The sequence below is a fragment of the Pleurodeles waltl genome, chromosome 2_1 (genome assembly GCF_031143425.1).
Source record: "Pleurodeles waltl isolate 20211129_DDA chromosome 2_1, aPleWal1.hap1.20221129, whole genome shotgun sequence".
Classification (NCBI taxonomy): domain Eukaryota; kingdom Metazoa; phylum Chordata; class Amphibia; order Caudata; family Salamandridae; genus Pleurodeles; species Pleurodeles waltl.
In genome coordinates this window covers 300,826,383-300,847,831 of record NC_090438.1, presented here as the reverse complement: position 1 = coordinate 300,847,831, position 21,449 = coordinate 300,826,383, and the positions used below count along the sequence as shown (strand labels likewise).

The 21,449-nt window shown below is 41.5% G+C and overlaps 1 protein-coding gene across 1 annotated transcript in view; it reads right to left on the bottom strand.

The window, feature by feature from the left end:
- RAP2C (RAP2C, member of RAS oncogene family) overlaps nucleotides 1-17,202 on the bottom strand; it is a 45,816-nt gene extending 28,614 nt beyond the window's left edge. Inside the window, exon 1 of the mRNA XM_069212528.1 lies at nucleotides 15,948-17,202. Coding sequence (XP_069068629.1) covers nucleotides 15,948-16,220 — 273 coding nt within the window. The 5' untranslated portion in view covers nucleotides 16,221-17,202. The remainder of the gene's footprint in view (nucleotides 1-15,947) is intronic.
- Nucleotides 17,203-21,449: the final 4,247 nt, after the last annotated feature.

Genomic DNA, 21,449 nt, shown 5'->3' with positions numbered 1-21,449 from the left:
GACATAAATAAACATCTCACTATCTTACAGGAGCTCCAACAATTTCATGATAAATCATCTGCCACTGCTGCCACCTTAGGAATAAGGGTTTTGCCAACAACTTCCACTGGCTGGATTCCAAGAGTCTGGGATCTGGATCATGAGAAGATTGCTGTGAAGAAGGAATTCAGCCCGTCATACAGACCACCGGTCCAAGTCGTGGGAATACAAGGTACCAGAACTGACAACCTACCTTCGCTGCCTGGTTCCAAAACAAACAGATTTGTCTCCATTTACAACATTAAACTTGATCATGTGGCCGATCCTGCACAGCAGACCCAGAGATCCCTTTGGTCGTTCCCAGTCCCTTCTGACTTCCCAACAGGACATAACTCTTCAAAGAAGAACCGACACAAGCATGTCCAACGATGCCACAAATGCCTCCTCGAACAAGGGGAGGGCAGAAAATGAGCTTGACGATTCCTGTTACCACCTCGACGACAACACCTATCCATGATTTGGCTGTCTTTTATTCCAACACAACACAAACTGATGACTACGAGCCTCCACGTGAAGTGGATCCATCCACCAGTAATGCACCAGCTCCTGTGGCTGCAGACACTGCTTCTGGTTACTTCATTGACCTTGATGACTTTTCTTTAACTTCATCCGCACCTGCCATTGGAACTGTTTCAAAGACACGTAAGCTGTACATATGGCTTAAAAATAACTATTTAATTTGCTTATAAATGCTCATTACCTTCCTGAACGCTCCTCGGTGGAGTTTGTGGATGAAGTCTTAACTCCATATCTTTCCTCACATAAGGTCCGAAGAGGTTTTATCCCTTGTGAAAAATTCAGCAGTGCCAATTTCTGATGGGATTGTGTGGGATAAAGTTCCATTTGATATATACGGGGCCTACTGAGATCATTCAAATTCCATATGTCTAAGATTTCAATGATTGGTGTAAATACACCTGGTGTTGTTTCTGATTACTGGGATGTTCAAACAGTTGATTCCATGTTAGACAAAATGAAGGAAGACATTGTATTTGAAAAGGATAACGTGTACACCAACAACGTAGTATGGGGCGATATTCAGTTATAATAACTGGGGACATTACTACTTGCACCGTGCAACTAGACACAGAATAATAGTTAACTACACACAGTGAGAACACTGTTCAACTCAACCTGTGGGGAGCCCAAAACATTATTCGCTTGAATTCACTTATTTTTCTGGGCATGACATTAAGAATGCAGAGTTATACTATTTCAAGATACCACCTTCTAAAATTAGGAACATTTTGCTAACACAAAAAGTATTTATTCAGATTCCTGTGTTTCCTGACTTGCAGTTGAAGGCTACAAATACTAGAAGAACACTATTGATGTAAAGAGTGTATGGGGAACACAAGACTGTCAAATTCAGGGTGTTGGGGGGGGGGGGGGAGGGGGGAAGGCTTTATTCCTGTGCATGATCTTTTTAAATGGCACAATTCAATAGACATCCTGTGTAGGGTTAGCAAAGATGAAGGAAATTAATGAGCCCAGTATCCCGAAACTAGCAAAATTTACCAATTGGAAGTCCTTCTTGAACGTCACTGAGGAAGAACAAGATGCAAAGGTTCAGGCTGGTTCCTATAATTCTTTGCTTTCCAGTCCCAGCGTGTGGTTATTGTGGCCAGTGGACACAAATGGGTGTCAGGCACGTTTTGTTAACTTCCGAGGGGGTTTGAAGATTAGCCAACCGGACCCTCACTTTGTCTCGGGTCAACACTCAGGTATAATTACTAAATACAGTATGGGTAAGTAGTTTCAACAATGGTTACAGATTAACACCTTAACAGCAGTTAAGGAACACATTAATACTCTTTCTGAAGATATAGACTTGCAGGACTTCTTGTTAGGTCCAAGAAAGCCACGCTCAAAAAGATGAATCTATGCCATATACAATGAAATGTGGAAGCTTTCTCAAATAGAAGCTGCTGCACATTTAAGGCAGACAGACAAAGAAAATTTAGAAAAGGCTTTAGCTATTGTCGATAATGGCATGAACACTCTGTCCAACAGGATTTATTCCCTTAATAACAGTGCCATCTGCGATATATATCATTCAAATTGACATGTCCTTTTTAGACCATGGACAAAGTCAGCTGCGTTCCACAATGCAGTTAGGTTGAACACAACAGATTCTGAAAAACTGCCGCGTTCCATGGTAATATTTTAACAATAGTGACTTGTCTGCTGCTTTTAATTTGTGCAGGGAACAACAGACAATTGCTAAAAGGGAAGCAAGTTTCACCATGCTTCACCTAGAAAAGCTGCCTTTCACAGTTGCAGAGAGTCCATCGACAGTTTGGCTCCTACATGGCATTATAAAGCTATAAATTTCCACTTTTCGTTTTTAGAAAGGCTCGAAACATCCTGCCTGTCTAGGCGATAGCTGTATTAATAAAGAGTGGAAGTTGCCCTTTGAATATCAATGTCTGAACGGCGAAAGAGGTCTTTCTTAGCGGAAGCGAATGTGAGACTACTGCTAGACATTCAATGATCTGCAAACAGGTGTCCCTTCATGATGGCCTTTGCATTGCGGGGGTCGTAAACTTGGCCTCTTTTCTGAAGGGTACTCCCGCCCCTTTGATTTGACCTGCATTTCATGTACTTTCGAATGGAAGATATGTGGTGCTGAGTGACCAAAAATGTTGCGGTATGCGCCCAGGAATTGCCTACACAAATTCAGTCTGTAAGATCGTAATTTGTTGCAGACATGTTTTATCCCTGCCCTTCATGGCCTTTGCATTGCAGGGGTCCCAAACTTGGCCTGTTTTCTGAAGGGTACTCCCACCCCTTTGATTTGACCTGCATTTAATGTACTTTCGAATGGAAGTTATGTGGTGCTGAATGACCAGAACTGTTGCGGTATGCAACCAGGAATTGCCTATGCAATATCAGTCTCTAAGATCTTAACGTGTTGCAGACATGTTTTATTCCTCGCCTCTCCCGTAGAAGAGATAAGAGTGACAGAAATGGGGCCTCACATTGACACTACTAATGTAAATTATGACAAGCTGAGCAGACTAAAAGGCGCTTCTGTTCCATAAATAAGAGGAGTTGACATCTGCTAGAGCGACATATGTTCTCCAGATAGCTAGCTCATCAGCCGAGATACAATCCCTATTAAATACCAACTTCCCCAAGCACTCTGGAGAGCTGATTTCCAGAATTTTCAACACTTCAAGCACTACAGGGATTGTCCATTTCTTTAAGGCTGTTGTCTCCAGAGTCATTCCTTCAGCCATCCATTCACTCTTTTCAAGGGTGTTTGGCAGCTTCCCTATGACTGACATTGATCGGTGGGATACTTCTGCTGTTTTTCCTGATATGCATTGGCTGTGCCTTCCCAGCAAGGTGGAGTGCTGGAATTAATATCACCAGCCCAGCTGTGCCATGATTGCATGGTACAGTTCTTTGGAGCTACGCTGCTGGAGGAACTGGAACATATTGGTCATGGTCACTCCTACCAGTCCTATGGTGTGTGCAACCAGTAATTCACTGCACCTTGTGCCTGTTTGAACATCGACCTTCGGTGTGCCTTGCCGTTCCATCAGTACCTCCAGTGGACAAGGAACTGCTGATGTCCCCGATGAGGGTTCATCTACAGTTGTGCCCCATGAGACTTAGGCCCATTCGCAAGGCCACATAGAAGCCCTTGGTGGACTGTTTGGCTGCTTTGGGCACTTTAGACCGTGCTGCAATCGCAGGAGATCCTGCATCTGAGTCTGCTGCACACTACTGCTCCGTGGATCAGTCTGCCAATCCTGTCATCGATCTAACATCCGATTGTGTGGCTTCTTTCTTGAATGCCTTTCCTTTTGATGGCTTCAAAGACATTCTTCAAGATCATGGCTACTGTTAAATACATTTGACCATTAGCCTATTCCAAAGTTTTAAAGTTTCCTAACATTGCCTCTAAATTGCGCCTGCTGTGCTTGTCCTCGCTGACATTGTGTCTCTTTGTATGTTTTAGCTATTTTTAATTCGATTTTAGTTATATTTTAATGTCTTTAGCTTGTTTTAGTCCAGAGCATTTTAGCTTGGGTTAATTCACTTTCTCTGGGGTCGTTAGTCTGGTGCCATTCTTGTTCCGGCAATGGGGAGGGTGTAGTAGATCCTATTTAGTTTTAATGGGAATCAGGAGTTTAGCTTACCCTTTGGCTTGCAGGCTAGTGCCCCGTCACCTAGTGGCTTTTAACCTACTTAGCTTGCTCTGTTTTAGCACATTTATTTAATTATTTCTTCCAAGATGGATGCTGTGTTTGTAGTTAGGAAGATGATTTAGTTTCACGTTATCAGTCCCACTCTGTAAAGGCATCATTATCAGCCTCAAAGATAAATGAGATACGTAGGTATTCACATCATGTACTTTCCCACTTTCATGTGACAGTAACATAATGTAACTTCAGGGAATTGTTTATATAATTGCCACCCCAAGCATTAATTCTGATCTATTGTTAGGGAACAAACCTGCGTTGGGAGTCCTTCAAAATCTGTATAAATACATCTTACACAGACTAGATAAATCAGAGGGATTCCTACCAGATACTATTCATGCTACGTCGCCTTGAAGCCGACCCAGTCTTCGTGTCACCACAGAGTCTTTTCTAGAGACCTCATTCCAAGATAACGAGGGTGGAGGGGGTGGGGGAGCTCTTCTCATGGACATGGTACTGCCAGATTAGGTTTAACACACCAAGCTCTCTTAGGTTAGAGACTAGGTTCATCATGATAGGGTATTAGGATTTATGTCACACCTACTTTACATCTTATGTTTTACAAGATGGAGGGGGTCCTTCTACCATTCTGTTTCTAGTATTGTTCCCTATCCGAATCATTGTATCCCATGCAATTTACAGTAGATTGCAGACTTGTTAATAAAACCTACTGAAACTTTACTGCATCTCTTTCATTGCCTGTGTATGACTGACACAAGTTGCTTATGTGACAAAAGGGTAATCTCCGTTTAACCACAACCTTGCTGAGAAGTCGCACTCAAGTCCATGTGTAAAGGCTGCCACAAATCACCTTTCACTGTTTGGGCTTTTGGTGAGGTACTGCTTGTGAGCCGGGAGGGTTGGGCCGACAGTTGCGACTTATTGTAGAATTGGCCTAGTCACCTACAAACAAATGTGCTGTCATCCCTAAACCAGCAGTCTTGCCTGGTGCAAGAGTCAAGCTACAACAACAGTACAAGTTATTTCAATTTCTAATAACTGCTTTAAAAAAAAAAAAAAATAAAAAAAAAAAAATAAACACCATTAATCCCAGGGTGATAAAATACATCTAAAGAATGCTGCTTTTAGGAATGTCATTACCTGTATTTTGTGAGTACCACTGTCACACTGCAGAGAAGAACACAATATACCATTCTGGGAAGGTTGTTGTTGAGATAAGTCTAACTGGTACAGCAATGGGTTTTGATCAAGACTATCATGAAACTCTAGCAATCAGGAACGACTATGCAAACAGTGGCAGCCACAAAATAGGTACATTTGAGTAGCACCTCTGAGTTGGGTCTGAGCAGCATTGCTGGCAGACTGTCACATTTGAACATAAGTGTTAAACAACTATGAACATCTTGAAAAAAAATCCATCCAGGATTATCTAAGCAGTCCTGAAACATATAGGGGTATTTCACACTTAGTGAAAGGCTGTATCCCTCAAACTGTACAGTATATATATATTTTTTATTTTTGTAACTTAAAAAGGTAGATTTGAACAACCGCCCTGTCCACTGTTATTTTTCCCCAAGCCCAAATCCAAGTTAGACAAAAAAATATACATACTTTTCTTGGATTCTGAGTCAGATCAGAGTACAGTGCAGCACCACGTCCACAATGTTTAGAGCAAGCACTAGCAAAGGCAATAGGTTTTGCCTTTTGGATCCATTGTTTTTTTACATGCCGTTTCCAGATTGGTGTGATCGACTTTAGTACATTCTCCTTAGCTTTGGTTTGCTCTTCCTATTAGTCATGATGTTGTCTATGAAATATAAACTACAGACCAAAGGTGGCAAAGAGAATTTGAGAGTAGACAGGCTACTACTGATAAACAGGCACGTCTATAGTTGAAAGAACCCACATTTGACATTGATTATTCTTAGACCCAGGAAAAAACATGCACTGGCTACTGGATTATTAAGAAGCGCACTGCACTTTAATCACAGTTGTTACAATCTGGATGACAGTTCTGCGAATTTCTGCAATCAAGCATGTTTAAGCATGTAAACAGAGCCTTGCGCTACAACTAAATTTCCAATAAGCAGGTTCTTACTTTCACACACTGTTTCTTGCGCTCTGCATGTCAAGCTTGGCTGACCCACACATCGCAGGCTGAGGCTCGGCTACATGGCAACATCAGTATGCTGCAAGTAGCCATTTTAGATGTAGTCACAACAAATGGTACATATTTTAGTCAACTGAAAGTAGTTTAAAAAAGAAGCAGAGGCGAATTGATACAGATGAACAATTAAATGCTATACTCCACTGAGCATGATGTTTTGGATAAACATACTTAAAACTGCTGCTAAATACTAATCGAACAAGCCTGCATATGAAAATTTCAAACAGTTACTATAGAAAATGATTTACCTCTTACTGAAAACAATGTCTATGGGCAGTTATTTAAAAAAATGTACTGAAGGAACAGGTTAGGACTACCCCCACCCACCCCCAAGCTTACTATTCATTTTCCATTGCAGCTGGAATTAGGTCAGTCGGTTTTTTCATTTCTATCAAAGGTGGTGCATTTCTTCCACTGAAACAATGGAATAGACCTATTCATATCTAGTTTTTATTGGTAGTGAAACGTTTTCAGCAGAACAAAGGTGTGCTACTGCAAAATTGAAGGACTGAAAGTTGAAACAGATGACAGCACTGATGAAATTCCAATAGAACATGGAGAGAAAAAAAATACAAGGATATTTACAAAATGTCAGTGAAGATGCTTGAAAGTCACTTTAGCACTCATATAAATGTTGTTTGTGGTTAGGGGTGGAGACAACAATTATATTGTCTGTTTAAAAACATTGGTATGGGCTCCAGCGACCTTTCTCACTCTTTTAATGGATCAACTGGTAAGATTGGCAAGGAATCCATCCCTCAAAGACGCTGTGGAATTTGTTGAAGGGTGAATACCTCAAGTTGGATGAAGGAAATGAGGACAAATTAACAACAAGCATTTGCAATGGAATGGGCCTCGTGTTTGCTTGAGTTAGAGCTATTAGCGTTGTAAACTCCTAACCAGACTTTTCTTGCCACAAACTGAAAATGAAAAGATAAACAGTTTCACATAAGCGAGCAGATGGCCACCATGAGCGCGAAGCAAACACACAAAGGGAAACAGAAGTTAGCTTGCAGTGAAACATATCGGCAAAAGTGCAATTATCCATGTTACCGGCAAAAGTGCAATTATCCATGCAACAGAATTGATGTCATGTCAAGTGATTGACTACTGCCCAGCGAGATCCCACTGCGTAGGAAACAAAAAAGAAAAAGTAGTCCAAAAACCACAGGGAAAACATGTAGCCTTACATGTTTTCAGTAGTTGGCTAGTGTGCTCGAGGAGGGCTTAACACCGGAAAAGGCATGACATGTGCACTAATCAAATCAAGCAAATTTTAAAAAGGCAAGCCCACGAACCAACCAAAACTGATGGGCGTGGTTACCAGCCCCTAGAAAGGTAACAACAGGCACAGAGCGCTCTGCGCGCTCAACCCTAAAAATCAACCTGGAGGGAGAGTGCGAGAGATTATTCAAGGAAATATGACTGGATCTGATGAAGGAAGAGGTGTGAAAAAAATGAATATGGGAGGGGAAGTCAAAGCTTACTTTAGAAACATGAGAGTCAAAATATAAATGTTGTAGGTGTGACAATACAAAACATACGTCTAGTGGCCCATCATGTGGAAAGAGATCTTCAACATGCAAAAAAGGTGGAGATGGGTCATTATGCTCATGTTTGTACATCTGAGAGGATTAAGAATGTTGAAAATGTGGTCAAAGGGATGAAAAAATGGTTTCAAATGTGAAAGCTTATTATAATTTTATGTTCCCCAAAGGGGAGACAATCTATTAATGTGGCAACATCAAAGTGACATGGGTATAACCTTTAAAGCTCCTAAACAGGGGACGTTAGTGGCTGATGTGTGATTTGAACACAGAATTACTCTTAAAACCGGTGCTAAACCTATAATTAATAAAGTGTGCTAAGTTCCACATTTAATGCTAGAACCACTTCAAAATGAACTTTTAAAAAACTATCACACCAGGAGGTGTTGGAAGAAATAATTATAAGAATGGCTCACGCCTGTGGTATTAGCATCCTAAGATGGAGAAAACAAAATAAGCTTGTGTGTAGATATTCACAATCTTAACAAGCGGATACAGGTAGATCACCAACCTTTACAAAATATTTCAGAGACGTTGTCGATACGGAGTAAAGCTAGGTTAATTGTATTTCACTTGTAAAGGCTCTCAAGACTTCTAGGTTCATTAGAACGTCTTTTGGTCTGGCTTCAAAAGCTGCTTGCTTTCATAGAATAATGAAGATTTCACTGAAGTGAATTTCATGTGGTTTTTTTTTTTTTCCAGGATGACTTTTTAATATTAAAAAAAAAAAAAAACACTTACCAGACAATGGACTGGTAGTGAAGAAAGAAAAGTTTAGGTCCAGGATCAACTCTGAAAACGGAATGTCATTTTCCTAGACAGAAAAGTTTTATATAGTCTTTTGTTCTATTAAAAGAGAAATAGGAAAACGGCCTACTTTAGGACACTTATGGGCGTATAACAGCCTTCACTACAGATACCAGCTTGAAGAGCGACATGCAGTTTTTTCTCAATATGTACATCATGTGGTAGGTGCCTTTACTTCCTGTTCCCTGAAAGACACAGATGAACATCATTCTATAACTGAGCCAGAAGCTTTGGCATGTGTTTTGGTGATACATCACTACATTTTTCTTATGCTGACGTACGTTCACAGTTCGGTCAAAGCACTGCACTGTCCCTTAGTCCAAGTATTCTCTAGCAGAAGTAGTGAAATAATCACTTCTAGCGTGAAAAGGAGACATGAAGAGCTGGCAGAATTCAACTTCCAGGCAGAATATTTTTCAGGAGCTAGGAAGAAAGCTGCAGGCTGTTTGTCTCGCTTACCTGCAGATAGAGACGATGGTGCATTTCCTCCAGATTTATTTAAAATGAATTGGGTGAAAGAAGATGCCATTAGTATTAGGAGTAGGATGTTAAAATAAAAAAATTAACAATTAAAAAAAGAAGGACATGACATTCTAGTTGTAAGAATCAGGGTTATTAATTTATAGGGGAAAGCCCCCTCTCGGGCAACAACTGCAATCCTTCTCAGGAAGAACCATAAAAACATTATTGAATTAATGTGCGCTTTATCCTCTGGTAGCTTGGCACAAAGCAGTCGGTATTAAACTTAGAGGTAATTGCTTACGTATTTATGCAGCACACAAACAATAAAGTGAAAGAGCAAGACAAATCCCAAACCAACGTAGAAAAATAGAATAAATGTTAATAAAGAAAAAGATGCCAGAACAACAAAAATCCAATCAGTAGGACTAGGGATATGCATTTTTTTAAAAGTTTTAGCTAGATACAGCACCTAATAGCACACATCGCCATTTGCAGTCATCTGGCCCTGCTATACAAGAAGAAAGTCACAAAATCAAGCTAACCACAATGTAGTGCGTGTCAGAAACAGGAACAGGGTTATTCCCACTCAAGCCCGATTCTCAACATTTGACACAGAGTTCCACTTGTAGTGGAGGAGGCCACGAGGAGCGGGGGAGTTCTGCGGATAGTAATCACTGTAACGCAAAGAGTTGGGTTCACCAGAGATTCGCATTGGTGGTCGCCATAGCCCGTTTGTAGTCATCATAAACCCAAAACGTAAGGATTTCACCTTAAGTTTTGGAACTCAACTGATGCCAGCCAAGGGACCAGGACCTGGGAAAGCACCATTTGGGTGTCAAGACCTCACTCCAGCAGAGCTCACGCAGGTAGAGCTGCAGGTCCAGTGCAGCAGGTCAGCTGGGTGGTGTCAGGAATGCAGATTCTTACTATCAAATTAGCTCAACAAAAAGACTCCTATGGAACCAGCATGGACTGAAGAAATAACTGTAGGCAGGAGAGGATAGTTGGGAAAGCTTTAGATTTTGCAGCCACTGGATCCACATTGCATACTATGTGTATTTGAATACCACACTACTTGCCTGGGAGGGAAGCTTGGCGCAGAAGCAGAAGCTATATGGGTTGAGCCAGGGCAGGGGCAACGTGAGAAGCCAGGTCAACTTCTTGCAAAATTCAAAAACTGAGAAGGCGCTGGGATGTGTATGGGCAGGTTGTTCAAGGTTTTAGGAGCTAGGTAGGAGAGAGCACGAGGGTTTTTGCTATGGCTCTTTCCGATAGTCAGGTGGAGCGAAACCCACGAGAACAGAAAGAGGTAACTAAAGAATCTTCATAAAAATGTACATTGGCTTTTCACAGGATCACACGAGGTGGAACATGATCTAAAGGTTGATGCAATTCAATGAGCAGAATAAGGGATCCATAGACTGACTAAAGCAGCAGTTCTTGATGGACAGTTCTGATAGAGGCCAGACAAAATTTCCAAATCTTCAAGACTGGGGAAGCAGGGTAGTCCTTACTACTATGTATAGTAAAGCGATCTTTGAAGAAATTTGTTTTCAGATCTTCGCTGAAATCAAACGAGTGATGTTGACAGCTTGGTAAGTAAAGGGTAGAAGAGTATCAGGTTGTTCCAGATCCTGGATATGTGGCTCCTTAGAGCTTGGTCTTCTGTTTTTTTTACTTAGTACATGTCTTGATCACAAGTATAGAAATTTTGTAACTTGCTTATGGGGGTGCAAAGAACTGACTTTACTAGCGAAATCGGGGATGTTTAGCAAAGGCAAAGTGAATGAGCTTGACCAGCAGCAGTGACTACCTCACGTGGTACAACGTCGCACTGAAGGAACATCCCTAAGAGGGAAGTGTGTGCCCACTTCCACACCTAAATAAACTGAGGTGCTGGGATAGGGGGTAGGAGGCGGGTTCAGGAGAAGTTGCGGTTGGCAGGTGGGACGAGGGGATAGCCCAAAGTAACCAAAAGGACTCTGTCTGGATGTTGTGGGGGCTCAGAGCCCTTCCTGGCTGAAAAGTACCAGCAGTTCTCCCACTGCCCTTTGCTGCAGTAAGAACTTTCCTACTGCCACAAAGTGGGGCATTATTTTTCACTTCTAAACCTTCACACATCACAAAGCTAGCAAAGTTCTACAAAAAGATCTGTAAACGTGTAATTCCAAAGACTTGCAATTTTGGAGGTAGCATCAGTCTGGCTAGGCACTCCTGGCAATGCAGTCTAAGAGACTGAACAATTATCAATTTAAGTGGCTTTAAATTAATAGAAAATGGTGGTTTTAAACCATTCAGCTTTCCTTAAGAGTACACATCAAAATTAGGTCTGGAAGCAGACAACTGCAGAGCTTGACAGTGTTGAAGGGTGTTCTGCTTCTGAGAGAAATTTCTACAATGACTGACTAGTTAGGTTTGCCAAACGGGATGAAGTATGTATGTCTCTCACCAACGGACAGCTTTTAGGTATCCATTGTTGAAGAGCTTGTCTCCCATTCAAAAACACTTAAGAGTGAGCTTTGGATCAGCTGCTTGCTCACGACTGGATAGCTTTTTTTTTTCTATCTCAGATACATGTTCCTGGCCTGCTGGTTTTTCTCCCTCTCCTCTTTGTCCCATCTCTGGAGCATTTCTTTTTTACCATTCTTTTGAATAAAGAGCTGTATTGTTCTACTGCTGACATGTTAAGGTATGTTTATTTGTAAACTATTGTCGCGTAGGCTCTCATTATTCTAATGAGACTACTAGATTTGAGCAGCAGAATCGCCTGCGGTGTGGGAGACTGAGTCCTAACCACTACAAGTGACTGGGCAGCCGAGTGCATGACAGTTGATTTCTCAGGGAAATCGTCGTCACTCAGGTCTCATCCATTTTTCTCAGTTACATTAGTCTCACATACACAATGGCAAACAGAGGCAGTATATGTTTCAAGAAGGTTTTAATGAAGCAACTGCATCTTAGATAGCACAGCATGTACTGCAATAATCAGGACAATACAGAATGACAAGATTAAAATTGTGACAAGGTGAGTGAACCATAAAAATAAAGCTACCATATTGTCAATAGACTAATTCCTACCTAGGCTATAATAGAGCACAGCATGTTAAGCTCTAATTCTGCCCTTCAGGTTCCTCTGGGAAGACATCATCCCCAATACCTGAGCAAAGGCCTTAAGTCTGCATAAGCAGCTGTAGCAAAGCGTTCAGCAATCAGCATACAATCATGGTAATCTGGCTGGAATTTCCCTCCAACGTGTAAGGGACAAGGAAGTGTTTTTATAATAAAACAGCTAATGTTCTGAGAAAATGTCCCTATGTAAGGATGTATGTTTTTCTATGAATACCAGAGACAAAATGTTACCACATTCATCAGCAACCTATCTTACTGCAGCCTTGAAGGAAGTACAGAGTGAACAAGAATGTCTTGTTTGAGAACGTAGTGCTGGCCTAAGCATAAACAGCTAGATAGAGAGAAATAAAACTAGACCGCAAAAGTGGCTATTGTTAAAATAATAATAAATGAAGCTGAATAAAATATATCTAGGTTAAAGTGCACACCGGCAGGCCTAGTGTTCTAAAATAATGTGCATGAAGCTATACCTAAAATAGCTACACAACACTATCACATGCGTTCTGGCGCTGAGCAGGTGTGTGTGCCCAGCCCTACCTAGGGTGGGTTAGTTAAATGGAAAGCCAGTTCTTCAGCTTCTTGCAGAATTCAAGAGGAGACAGCTCCGATGTAGATAGGAGAACGTTCAATGCTTTAGAAGAGAAGCAACACCCGTTCTCCTGATCTGGTTCAGAGTATACGTGGGATGTGTGCAAGTAGTCTTGCGGAGTGATGGTGTTCGGGTGGATGGTGGGAGAAGACGCAAAAGTTATGTAGAGCCATGAATATGCGTTTGAGGAGTTTGAAAGAGTGAAAATGTGCATCAGGAACAAGTGGATCTCCCCGAGGTTTGGTGTGATGCTAGTTGTGTGGGAGATTGAGGACGAGTCTGGCTGTCAAGTTCTGTACAGTTTATAATCTTGTGGAAGTTGCTTGCGGATCCCCATGTAGAGGATGCTCCCGTAGTCCAATTTGATGGCGACTAGGGCATGAGTAACAGATTTTCTAGTGATGCTTGGGATCCATTTTAAGATGTTCTTCAGCAACTTCAGTGAGTGAAGCAGAATGCAGAGATGGCGCTGGCTTGTGCAGTCATGTCCAGTTTGCAGCGGAGGAGGTTTCTGGCATGGGTGCTGGATCAGAGTTCAGCCAGCCAATAGTTGGGAGTCACACTCCAAGGTGTTGCAACTGAAGATCACCATTTCTGTCTTGTTGACGATGAGAATGGAGCAGTTGGCTTTCATCAAGTTGGAAACTTCTAGAACACAAGTGGTGAACTTATTTCTTGTGTTGGAGGTCTTGCCCAAGAGGATAGAATGAGTTGTGTGCCACTAGCGAAGAGAAAGTTAATATGGTATGTGCAGATGATGCTGGTCAGAGGGCTCATATGTATGTGTGGAAGATATTGGGCCTGAGCGATGAACCTTGAGGTGAGTGAGGGTTTCCGAGAAGTAAGGTGCCAGACAGACAACTTGTGTTCTATCTATTAAGAGAGCTACATTTTCTTTAGTCTTTCAGTGATCCATGGGAGCATGTGGCTTTCATCACCCTGCCTCTCCTCATCATCTAATATACTCACCACCATTCTTCCTAGTCCCTCGCTGCTTCGTGTTTAATGCTTTTTATCTAATTTCTGAATTTATTGTGAGAAGACCCAGCAGCTTTTCACTGCAAGCAGGCCGCCCATTTCTGTAGCTCTGCGTAGAAACTAACACACTACTCTCCCTTGCGCTCTTGTTCACTCACCCCACCCCTCACATTCCTGCCCCCCCACCTCTGCTCATCTGGTGCTACCCCATTCCTGGCTGTTTTCTTTTCTCTTATTTTACCCTCAACAAAAAATTAACTTGTTTTACAAAAGCCTTGAAGTTACATACCACTACAACATGCTACTCACTTTTCTTTTGTGCTCCAGCAGAATGTTTGTGTCACTTAATTTACTGCTGGAAAGTAGCTGTCAGTCATCTTGAAAATTTAGATTAAATTTGAAAATAAAAGCTCAAAATAGCATTTGGTGCCTCACACAGTATGCATACGCTCATGGAATAATTTGTGTCTGAAACCTACCTCAAAGATGGCCACCCATGCATTATTAGCCAACTTGGAACAAGACACTCAAACAACTTCTTTACAACGCTAATAGCTCTAACTCGAGCTAATGCGAGACCCGCTGCATTGAAAATGCTTGTTAAAATTTGTTTTAGCCGTGCTGCACAGCACCTTCACTACTGTACAATACGCTACAAACATTACCAATAGTTCTCTTAGGTAAGAACTATTGGCTTTGCCCTTTTTTGTGAAAAATCACAGCTTCTTTGAAGAATAACTGACGAAGAGTGTCCAAGGAATTGATGTTTGATGTAAGAGGGGTCAACGCCGGAATGAGTTCTTACATGACCCGATGGGGATTTAGGGAGGAGGCACATGAGGATTAAAATGTTTTTTAGGGTTTTAATTGATGGTAGAAGGTACAGGATGTGGTGAAGTAGATCGGGATAGCAGAGAGGTCTGTCTAATCTAGTCTTTTGAAGTGAAGAGTAGGATATAGGTGACAGTGTTGTCATGCAGAAGGATTTCAGTGATTTGCTGTCTGAAGCAGATCTAATGAGAAAACTCTGACGTTCAGGATCCATTTACTATTAGGTTCAAAGGAAGGGCCTACAACACGTCGCAAGCTCCACTCTTTCTGGAAAGATTTATACACCAACACCTAAAGGTTCTAGTACCTCTTATTCAACAAATAAAGTTTCTATAACAGTACTGCCTAACCTCTGTGGAACTGCTTTAAACATCGCATGTATTCTAAAATGACCCCTTACGTTCAACTCCATACAAAAGGAAAAGTTATTAAAGCTGTTTATACTAAATTATGTATGTGGAGTGAATATGCAGCAAGAACCACAACAAGCAGTATTTACTAAAAAAAATATGGTTTCCAATCAATCTTCCAAGAGTACCAAGTTTACACACCACAAGATAGCGACTCGCGTACTATCTGCTGGGTGCCTCACCACCTGCTGATGACAGACCAGCAATCTGATGATTAAATCTCTAGGGTCGTGATTTGCCTAAACATACAGAGAAATTGTGTTTGATTGCTGAGAGTATCTATTAAAGGGGCCATCAAATCATGCAAACTAGAAATGTATTCATTCAAATAACTTTTTATCAGGCACATTAATACAAGTGATGGGGATACAGGCTTCTCAGTGAAAAAATATTCAATCAGCAGGGTGGTTCATATGATTCGAAGTTACTGAAAAAGGCCTTTTGAAAAGAAAAAAAAAAAAAAAAAAGCATACGGTGCTAAAAGATCAATGCTGTGCGTACCCTAGCAGGTTCCGGATTTTCCTGAGTCACTAGACGGTGGTTTCAACATAGGGAGAACTTCATTTTTTTTTTTTTTTGTTACAGACAAAAACACATTATACTGGTGGGCTGGATGCACGCTTCTCGTTACTGTCGTACATACGTTTTGAGAACCATTTCAACTCCACACTTCCCTAATAGCCAGAAACCCAAATGTGGGAGAAAACGGATAATCTCGAATGAACGTTCTTTAAGGCCAGGTAACTTTTTGCTGCGACAACTACTAAATAAGAAACAGTAAAGTTTTTTCAGCTGTAAAACAATCTTTCTTACCTGAAAGGATTGCTGATTTACCAAACTGTAAACTAGGATGAAACCTTGCCCATTTTTAATGTAGAGATCTCGCATGGAAGCAAATTGCTCGGTCCCAGCAGTATCAAGAATTTCAAGTACTGAAGGTGAAGAGTCCACTTCAATTTCCTTACGGTAAAAATCTTCAATCGTGGGATCATACTTTTCAATAAAAGTCCCTGTGACAAACTGTACAGTCAAGGCGGATTTGCCAACCCCTCCACTCCCTAAAACCACAACTTTGTACTCCCTCATTAGTTTTGATGTTACCTGCACACAACATAAAAAGAAACTACTTTAAAAAAACGGGGCCGTTGCTCCACTTTTCTTGTGACGTTAGCAAGCGGGACCAGACATGTCAATTTAGGATTTCCTGCTGATGGCCAATGTGGTTCACGTACACCATGTCATTGAAAAAAAGATAACGTGCAAGTCTCGTCACATTCAGGTATGGTGGCTGTAAGCGTCAGGCTGATTTCCTTTCACAGTGCGGAATTCGTGACACAGGAAACGCAAAACATCTCTACTCCTTAACTGAATTGAAAATGATAGAGGTCAGCAACACTGTAAATCCATGCAGCCCAAAACCGAAACAGAATATGAACCTCGACTACAGGGCTTCTGGTAAGAACTTGATCTTTGCATACAGTGAAGTCAATGGGTGGGAGAAGTCACAGTCTGGAGTCGACCCAGAAAAAAACGTGGTTATGTGGAAAGACCTCTGAACATGGCAATGAAGACAGGGAAAGCAATATCACTAAAAGAGGTCCAAAGAGGTTCCTGGGTAAAGGCAGATCCAGAGAAATTGGGTGCAAATAATGCGCCTCGTAGTGGTTATGTCAGGAGGCCTTTGCATGAGAAGCGGTTTGATGTGCACCGGGAGGGTTTTTCTGACTAACTCTGAGGGGCAGCGTCCAGAGCAGGTTCCCCTTTCTGCTAGCTAGGCCGGAGGTGCGGTCCCTCCTGCAGCCGATCTGGTATGGGCGCGGCACCTCTTCGTAGCCAGGGCTTGCTGCTTCCGTCGAACCTTTTGCAAAGGCATGCGGCAGAAGGTTGTCTATGCGCCGACTCACAGGTTGCTGCCCCCCCGCCCAGGGCTCCTTAGCCCGCACACTGTCCGCTCCAGCACTTCACTCCATCACACCCTGCTTACTCGGGCTGTTCTTCCGCAGTCTATGAGCAGCCGGGCCCGCCCAGCTACATAGAGAGGAAGAGGGAGCAGGGCGCCGGAAGAGGAAGCGTAGACGTGAAGGACCAGCTGGAAGCTGCGTCGCGGCGCGTGCATCTGCCGCGAGACCATAGCCAAGGGAGCGGAGCACTCGCCATCTAACGTGGCGGCCACCTTGGAGTGGTGTTTTGGATGTGTGCCCCCGAAAGCAACAGAAATATGTTTCATCGGTACGTACACATTTTGGCAGCTGCTAGGTGAGTCCTTCACAATGGAAAAGGTTTGCGTTTCTATACACTGATTTTACTAATATATTGTTTTCTTACCAGCGAGGTGGTTACATTATTAAATACGATTTTTTTCCATGGGAATACGTATCCTCAATGTTACCCCTCTGTATTCATAGTTTAAAATATCACTAATTTGGGATGGGCGAAGAATGTTGAAACCGAGCGTAAAACGAATGCAAACACGAAAAACAGTAATGTATAGTAAATACAATAAAACTTTAATACAAAGGGTGACATCTACAAAAGAAATAATGAAAGAAAAAAGGATAGTTATGGGTTTGGCGAAGAATAGCAAAATTGCACGATAAAGGCAATAAGACCCACCTAAAGGTAGCACCAGATGTAAGGTTAACAGGTGTTAACGCGTCCCTTTATTATAGATTATTACATATTGGGACTCGTTTTATGCCAATGAATCTTTTGACCCTGTTGAGAGACACCTTAGGACGAGATAGCTAATCAACATGTCAATTAATACGTCAATAATGTCACCAATTATCATAATAATACATTTCACCTTAGTCAAAGACATTAATCAATCTCAAGACACCACCATGACCTTGCAGCCATGAATAACCACATCAGTTTAGTATGAATTTAGTGATTTTATTTCCTGTTTGGTAAAAATACTGCTAGCAAGTTGATTAGTCTCAAAACCAAGAAACACAATACCATAGTCACAATGTGGCAACTCTGATAAGATTTCAGCAAAGCAAGAATCACAAACATTAGAATATAGCACGGTGTGAAAATAGACTATCATTATCAGAGTATATCAGCGCATTGTTCAACAAAGCATAGATTCAGTCATTTGTCTATTTGCACCCGTTTAGTGAACCCCTCTCAACTAACCTCTAATTAGCATTGGCATGTTGGGCTTCATGCAAAACAATTTAGTAACACCAATTTGGAAAACATATAGCTATGGCTCCTGTCAAAAGATAAGCAGTTGGTACCTAGAAAGGAAAAGCAAACAGACAATCATAATTTCATTGTCATATAGTTACCCTCCAAGTTTGGTCAGCACTCAGGTTCTGTCTTCGTCTTCAGGACATCAGTTGATTAGCCATCAAAGGATTCATCTTCAGCAAAAGGGGCACTTTCCTCATAAGGAGGTAAAGTGTAAATGGGCAATCTAAGGACAGAATGGTTTTAAGAACCAAACAGCAAAGTCTCTATGCAGAGTGACAAAGTGCCTGGGTCATAGCAAATAGCATCAGCATCTCCCCCGCTCATATTCTCCTGCTCCCTAATTCTAATTTACTTCCTGGTGACAAGGGTTTTTATCCCCTTTTCATTGTTCATTCCCCTAAAATCTGATTGGACAAAGGGTTGCACCCCACTATCTATAACCAATTAAAAACACATTAACTCATCAAATTTATTACCCCATAACAGTTCCCATGTATTCTATTGGTGCTTATGAGTGACGTCTTTAGCCGGTGGAATGTCCGGTATGATTTCATCGTCTTGTGGTCCTTTGTACATCTTCGGTCAGTGGCTCCATTGTCCATACCGGTTTAGGCGACCTTGTATATTTTATTAATCTACACTGTTGCATTCAGTTAAAAATGTTACTATAGGCAGGGTGAATTTCATGAGAACGGATCTACTATAGTTACATTCAGCTTCTAACTTTTAGGAAAACAAGAGTTCATGTCCTTTAGTAAGTCAGCACACTGCACGTTAGAAAAATACATTTATTATGAGAGTCAGGCAGCTAGGCCTCGACTCATGCTAACTAAGGCCTACTGCTTTATTAGCAAGATTCTAATACATTTAGCCTTTCAACATTAATGTAAAATCACAATTTAATAAACATTTCACCATTATTAGTCAGTTTTATTAGTCCCTGTATACATTGGCGGCCAGTCCCCGTGGGCACATTTCAAGCACACGTTTTAGCAAAAACATGTTAATACAGTTTCTATGCGGTATCATTTTACATTAGTTCATAAACATTTCATGTTAAGATAGATTATATATGCTACGCTCTCTCACAGGTGAAGAGCAAAAGCAACCAAATAGTTTAAAGCAATAATTATATGAGTACTTCATACATGTCAATATATCCGATTCAACATAAACCAACCGAACAGAGCAGCTTCCTTAACATCACCAACTGACTTCTCAGAAATCTCACTTCACCTAGTTCTACTTTACATACCTACATTCTAAATCACCAAACAATGATGAGAAAACCCGTAGCACATCCCCTCCCCAAACCAAAAAAACATAACTATACAGAAAATCCAAAAGAATATGTGGAAAATAAACTTAAACAATATGTAGAAATGGAACATACCATAGCAGGTATAACATCATAAAGCAAGAGTTGCAAACAGAAAAAACGCACAGCGGCTGAGTAAGATGTTGAGAGTTGACAACCATTAACACTCAAAAATGAAGCAATGAAAATTATTGTGTGTAGTTTTTCCACTACACAGGTTTGTGTTGCAGCCTTCGTCCCACAGTACTTGGAAGTGAGACTTTTCCTTGATCACTCTTCGCTGGCAATATGTTCCAGGAAATGTCAAGACCAGTTGATGGCTCCATCCACTTTACTGCTCTGTACATGCTCCAAAAATCTCCATTGTCTAGGAAAAACACATTTTGTTTGACTGCCTTAATTTGGAACAGGCCCATGAATGCTGATTTCACTTACCAAAACCAGGTTTCCTAATCAGCACTCTGTCTCCAACACTCCAACAAGGATTAGAGAGAATGTTCTTGGTATCATATCTCATCTTGTATCTCTCTTGATGAGCTCTACGTAACTCAGGAAGTTCATTCATATTCCTTCCCAGTTTATATCTCTGATTTTCACTCTAAATCACTACATCCATCCAAGCTGGATTCCTCTTAGTGCAATCTATTCTGCCTCTCAAACACAAAAATGAAGAGACAGATGTTATGGAGTTTGGTGTGTTGGAATGTGCCCACCACATATCTCTGAGTACATCGGCTAACAGCGCTCTGGTCTCAACCGCTCTTGGGACACAAGCCTTAAAGATCCTATTCATGCGTTCAGTAAGGGCGTTGGCTTGAGGCAAATATGATGCTGTTTTTAAATGGACAATGGCAGGGACTTTAGGAAGTCCTGCATTTCTTGAGATGTTGTATGTCACCATTGTCAATGACTAAATGATTAGGTAAACCTTCTCGTGAAAATTCTTCTTTAAGGATATCAATTACTACCTTTGTGTTATAAATGGGGTCTCTGGTTGGCAGTCAGTTTGCACTTTGTCCAAGCAGGGACCCTCACTCTATTCAGGTCAATGGAGAAACACACTTAGATAGCCCCTGCTTACCCCCTTGGTAGCTTGGCACAAGCAGTCAGGCTTATCTCAGAATCAATGTGTAAAGTATTTGTACCAACACACACAGTACTGCAGTGAAAATACCACAAAATGGGCACTACACCAGTTTAGAAAAATAGGTAGTATTTATCTAAATCAAACAAGACCAAAACAACAACAAAAACAACATACACCGGTCAAAATATGAATTGTCAAAAGAATAAGAGTCTTACTCCACAGAAAACAATGGAAACTTTGATTTTACGCAAAGTACCTGGTTTGTGTAAAAAATAAAGCCGCATGGGCGAGCGTGCATCAGAAAAGTCAGCGATGCGTTGATTCCTTACTCGCAAGTGAGGCCGTGCATCATTTCTTCTCTGGTCGGGTAGGCGATGATTCGTTTTTCTCCCTCGCAAGAGGGAGATGCATTGATTTCCAGACAGGGCACTTCGGATCCCCGCCAATTCACGATGACTTTGACACCCAGGGACGATGCGTGAGAAATCCGGTCTCACAGTGTTAGAAAATTGCGCTGCGTGGAGTTTGCGTTGTTATCAGCAACCAAAAGCGAGTGTTGCGTCTTTTCTCCAGCCACGATGCAGGCGGAGCATAGATTTTAGCTGCAAAGTGGGTAGCACGTCGTTTATCAGCCGAGTTGCAGATGGTGCGTCAAACATTTCCATGCACTGCGTTTTGTGCGTGGTTTTCAGCTCTTGTTCTGCCAACT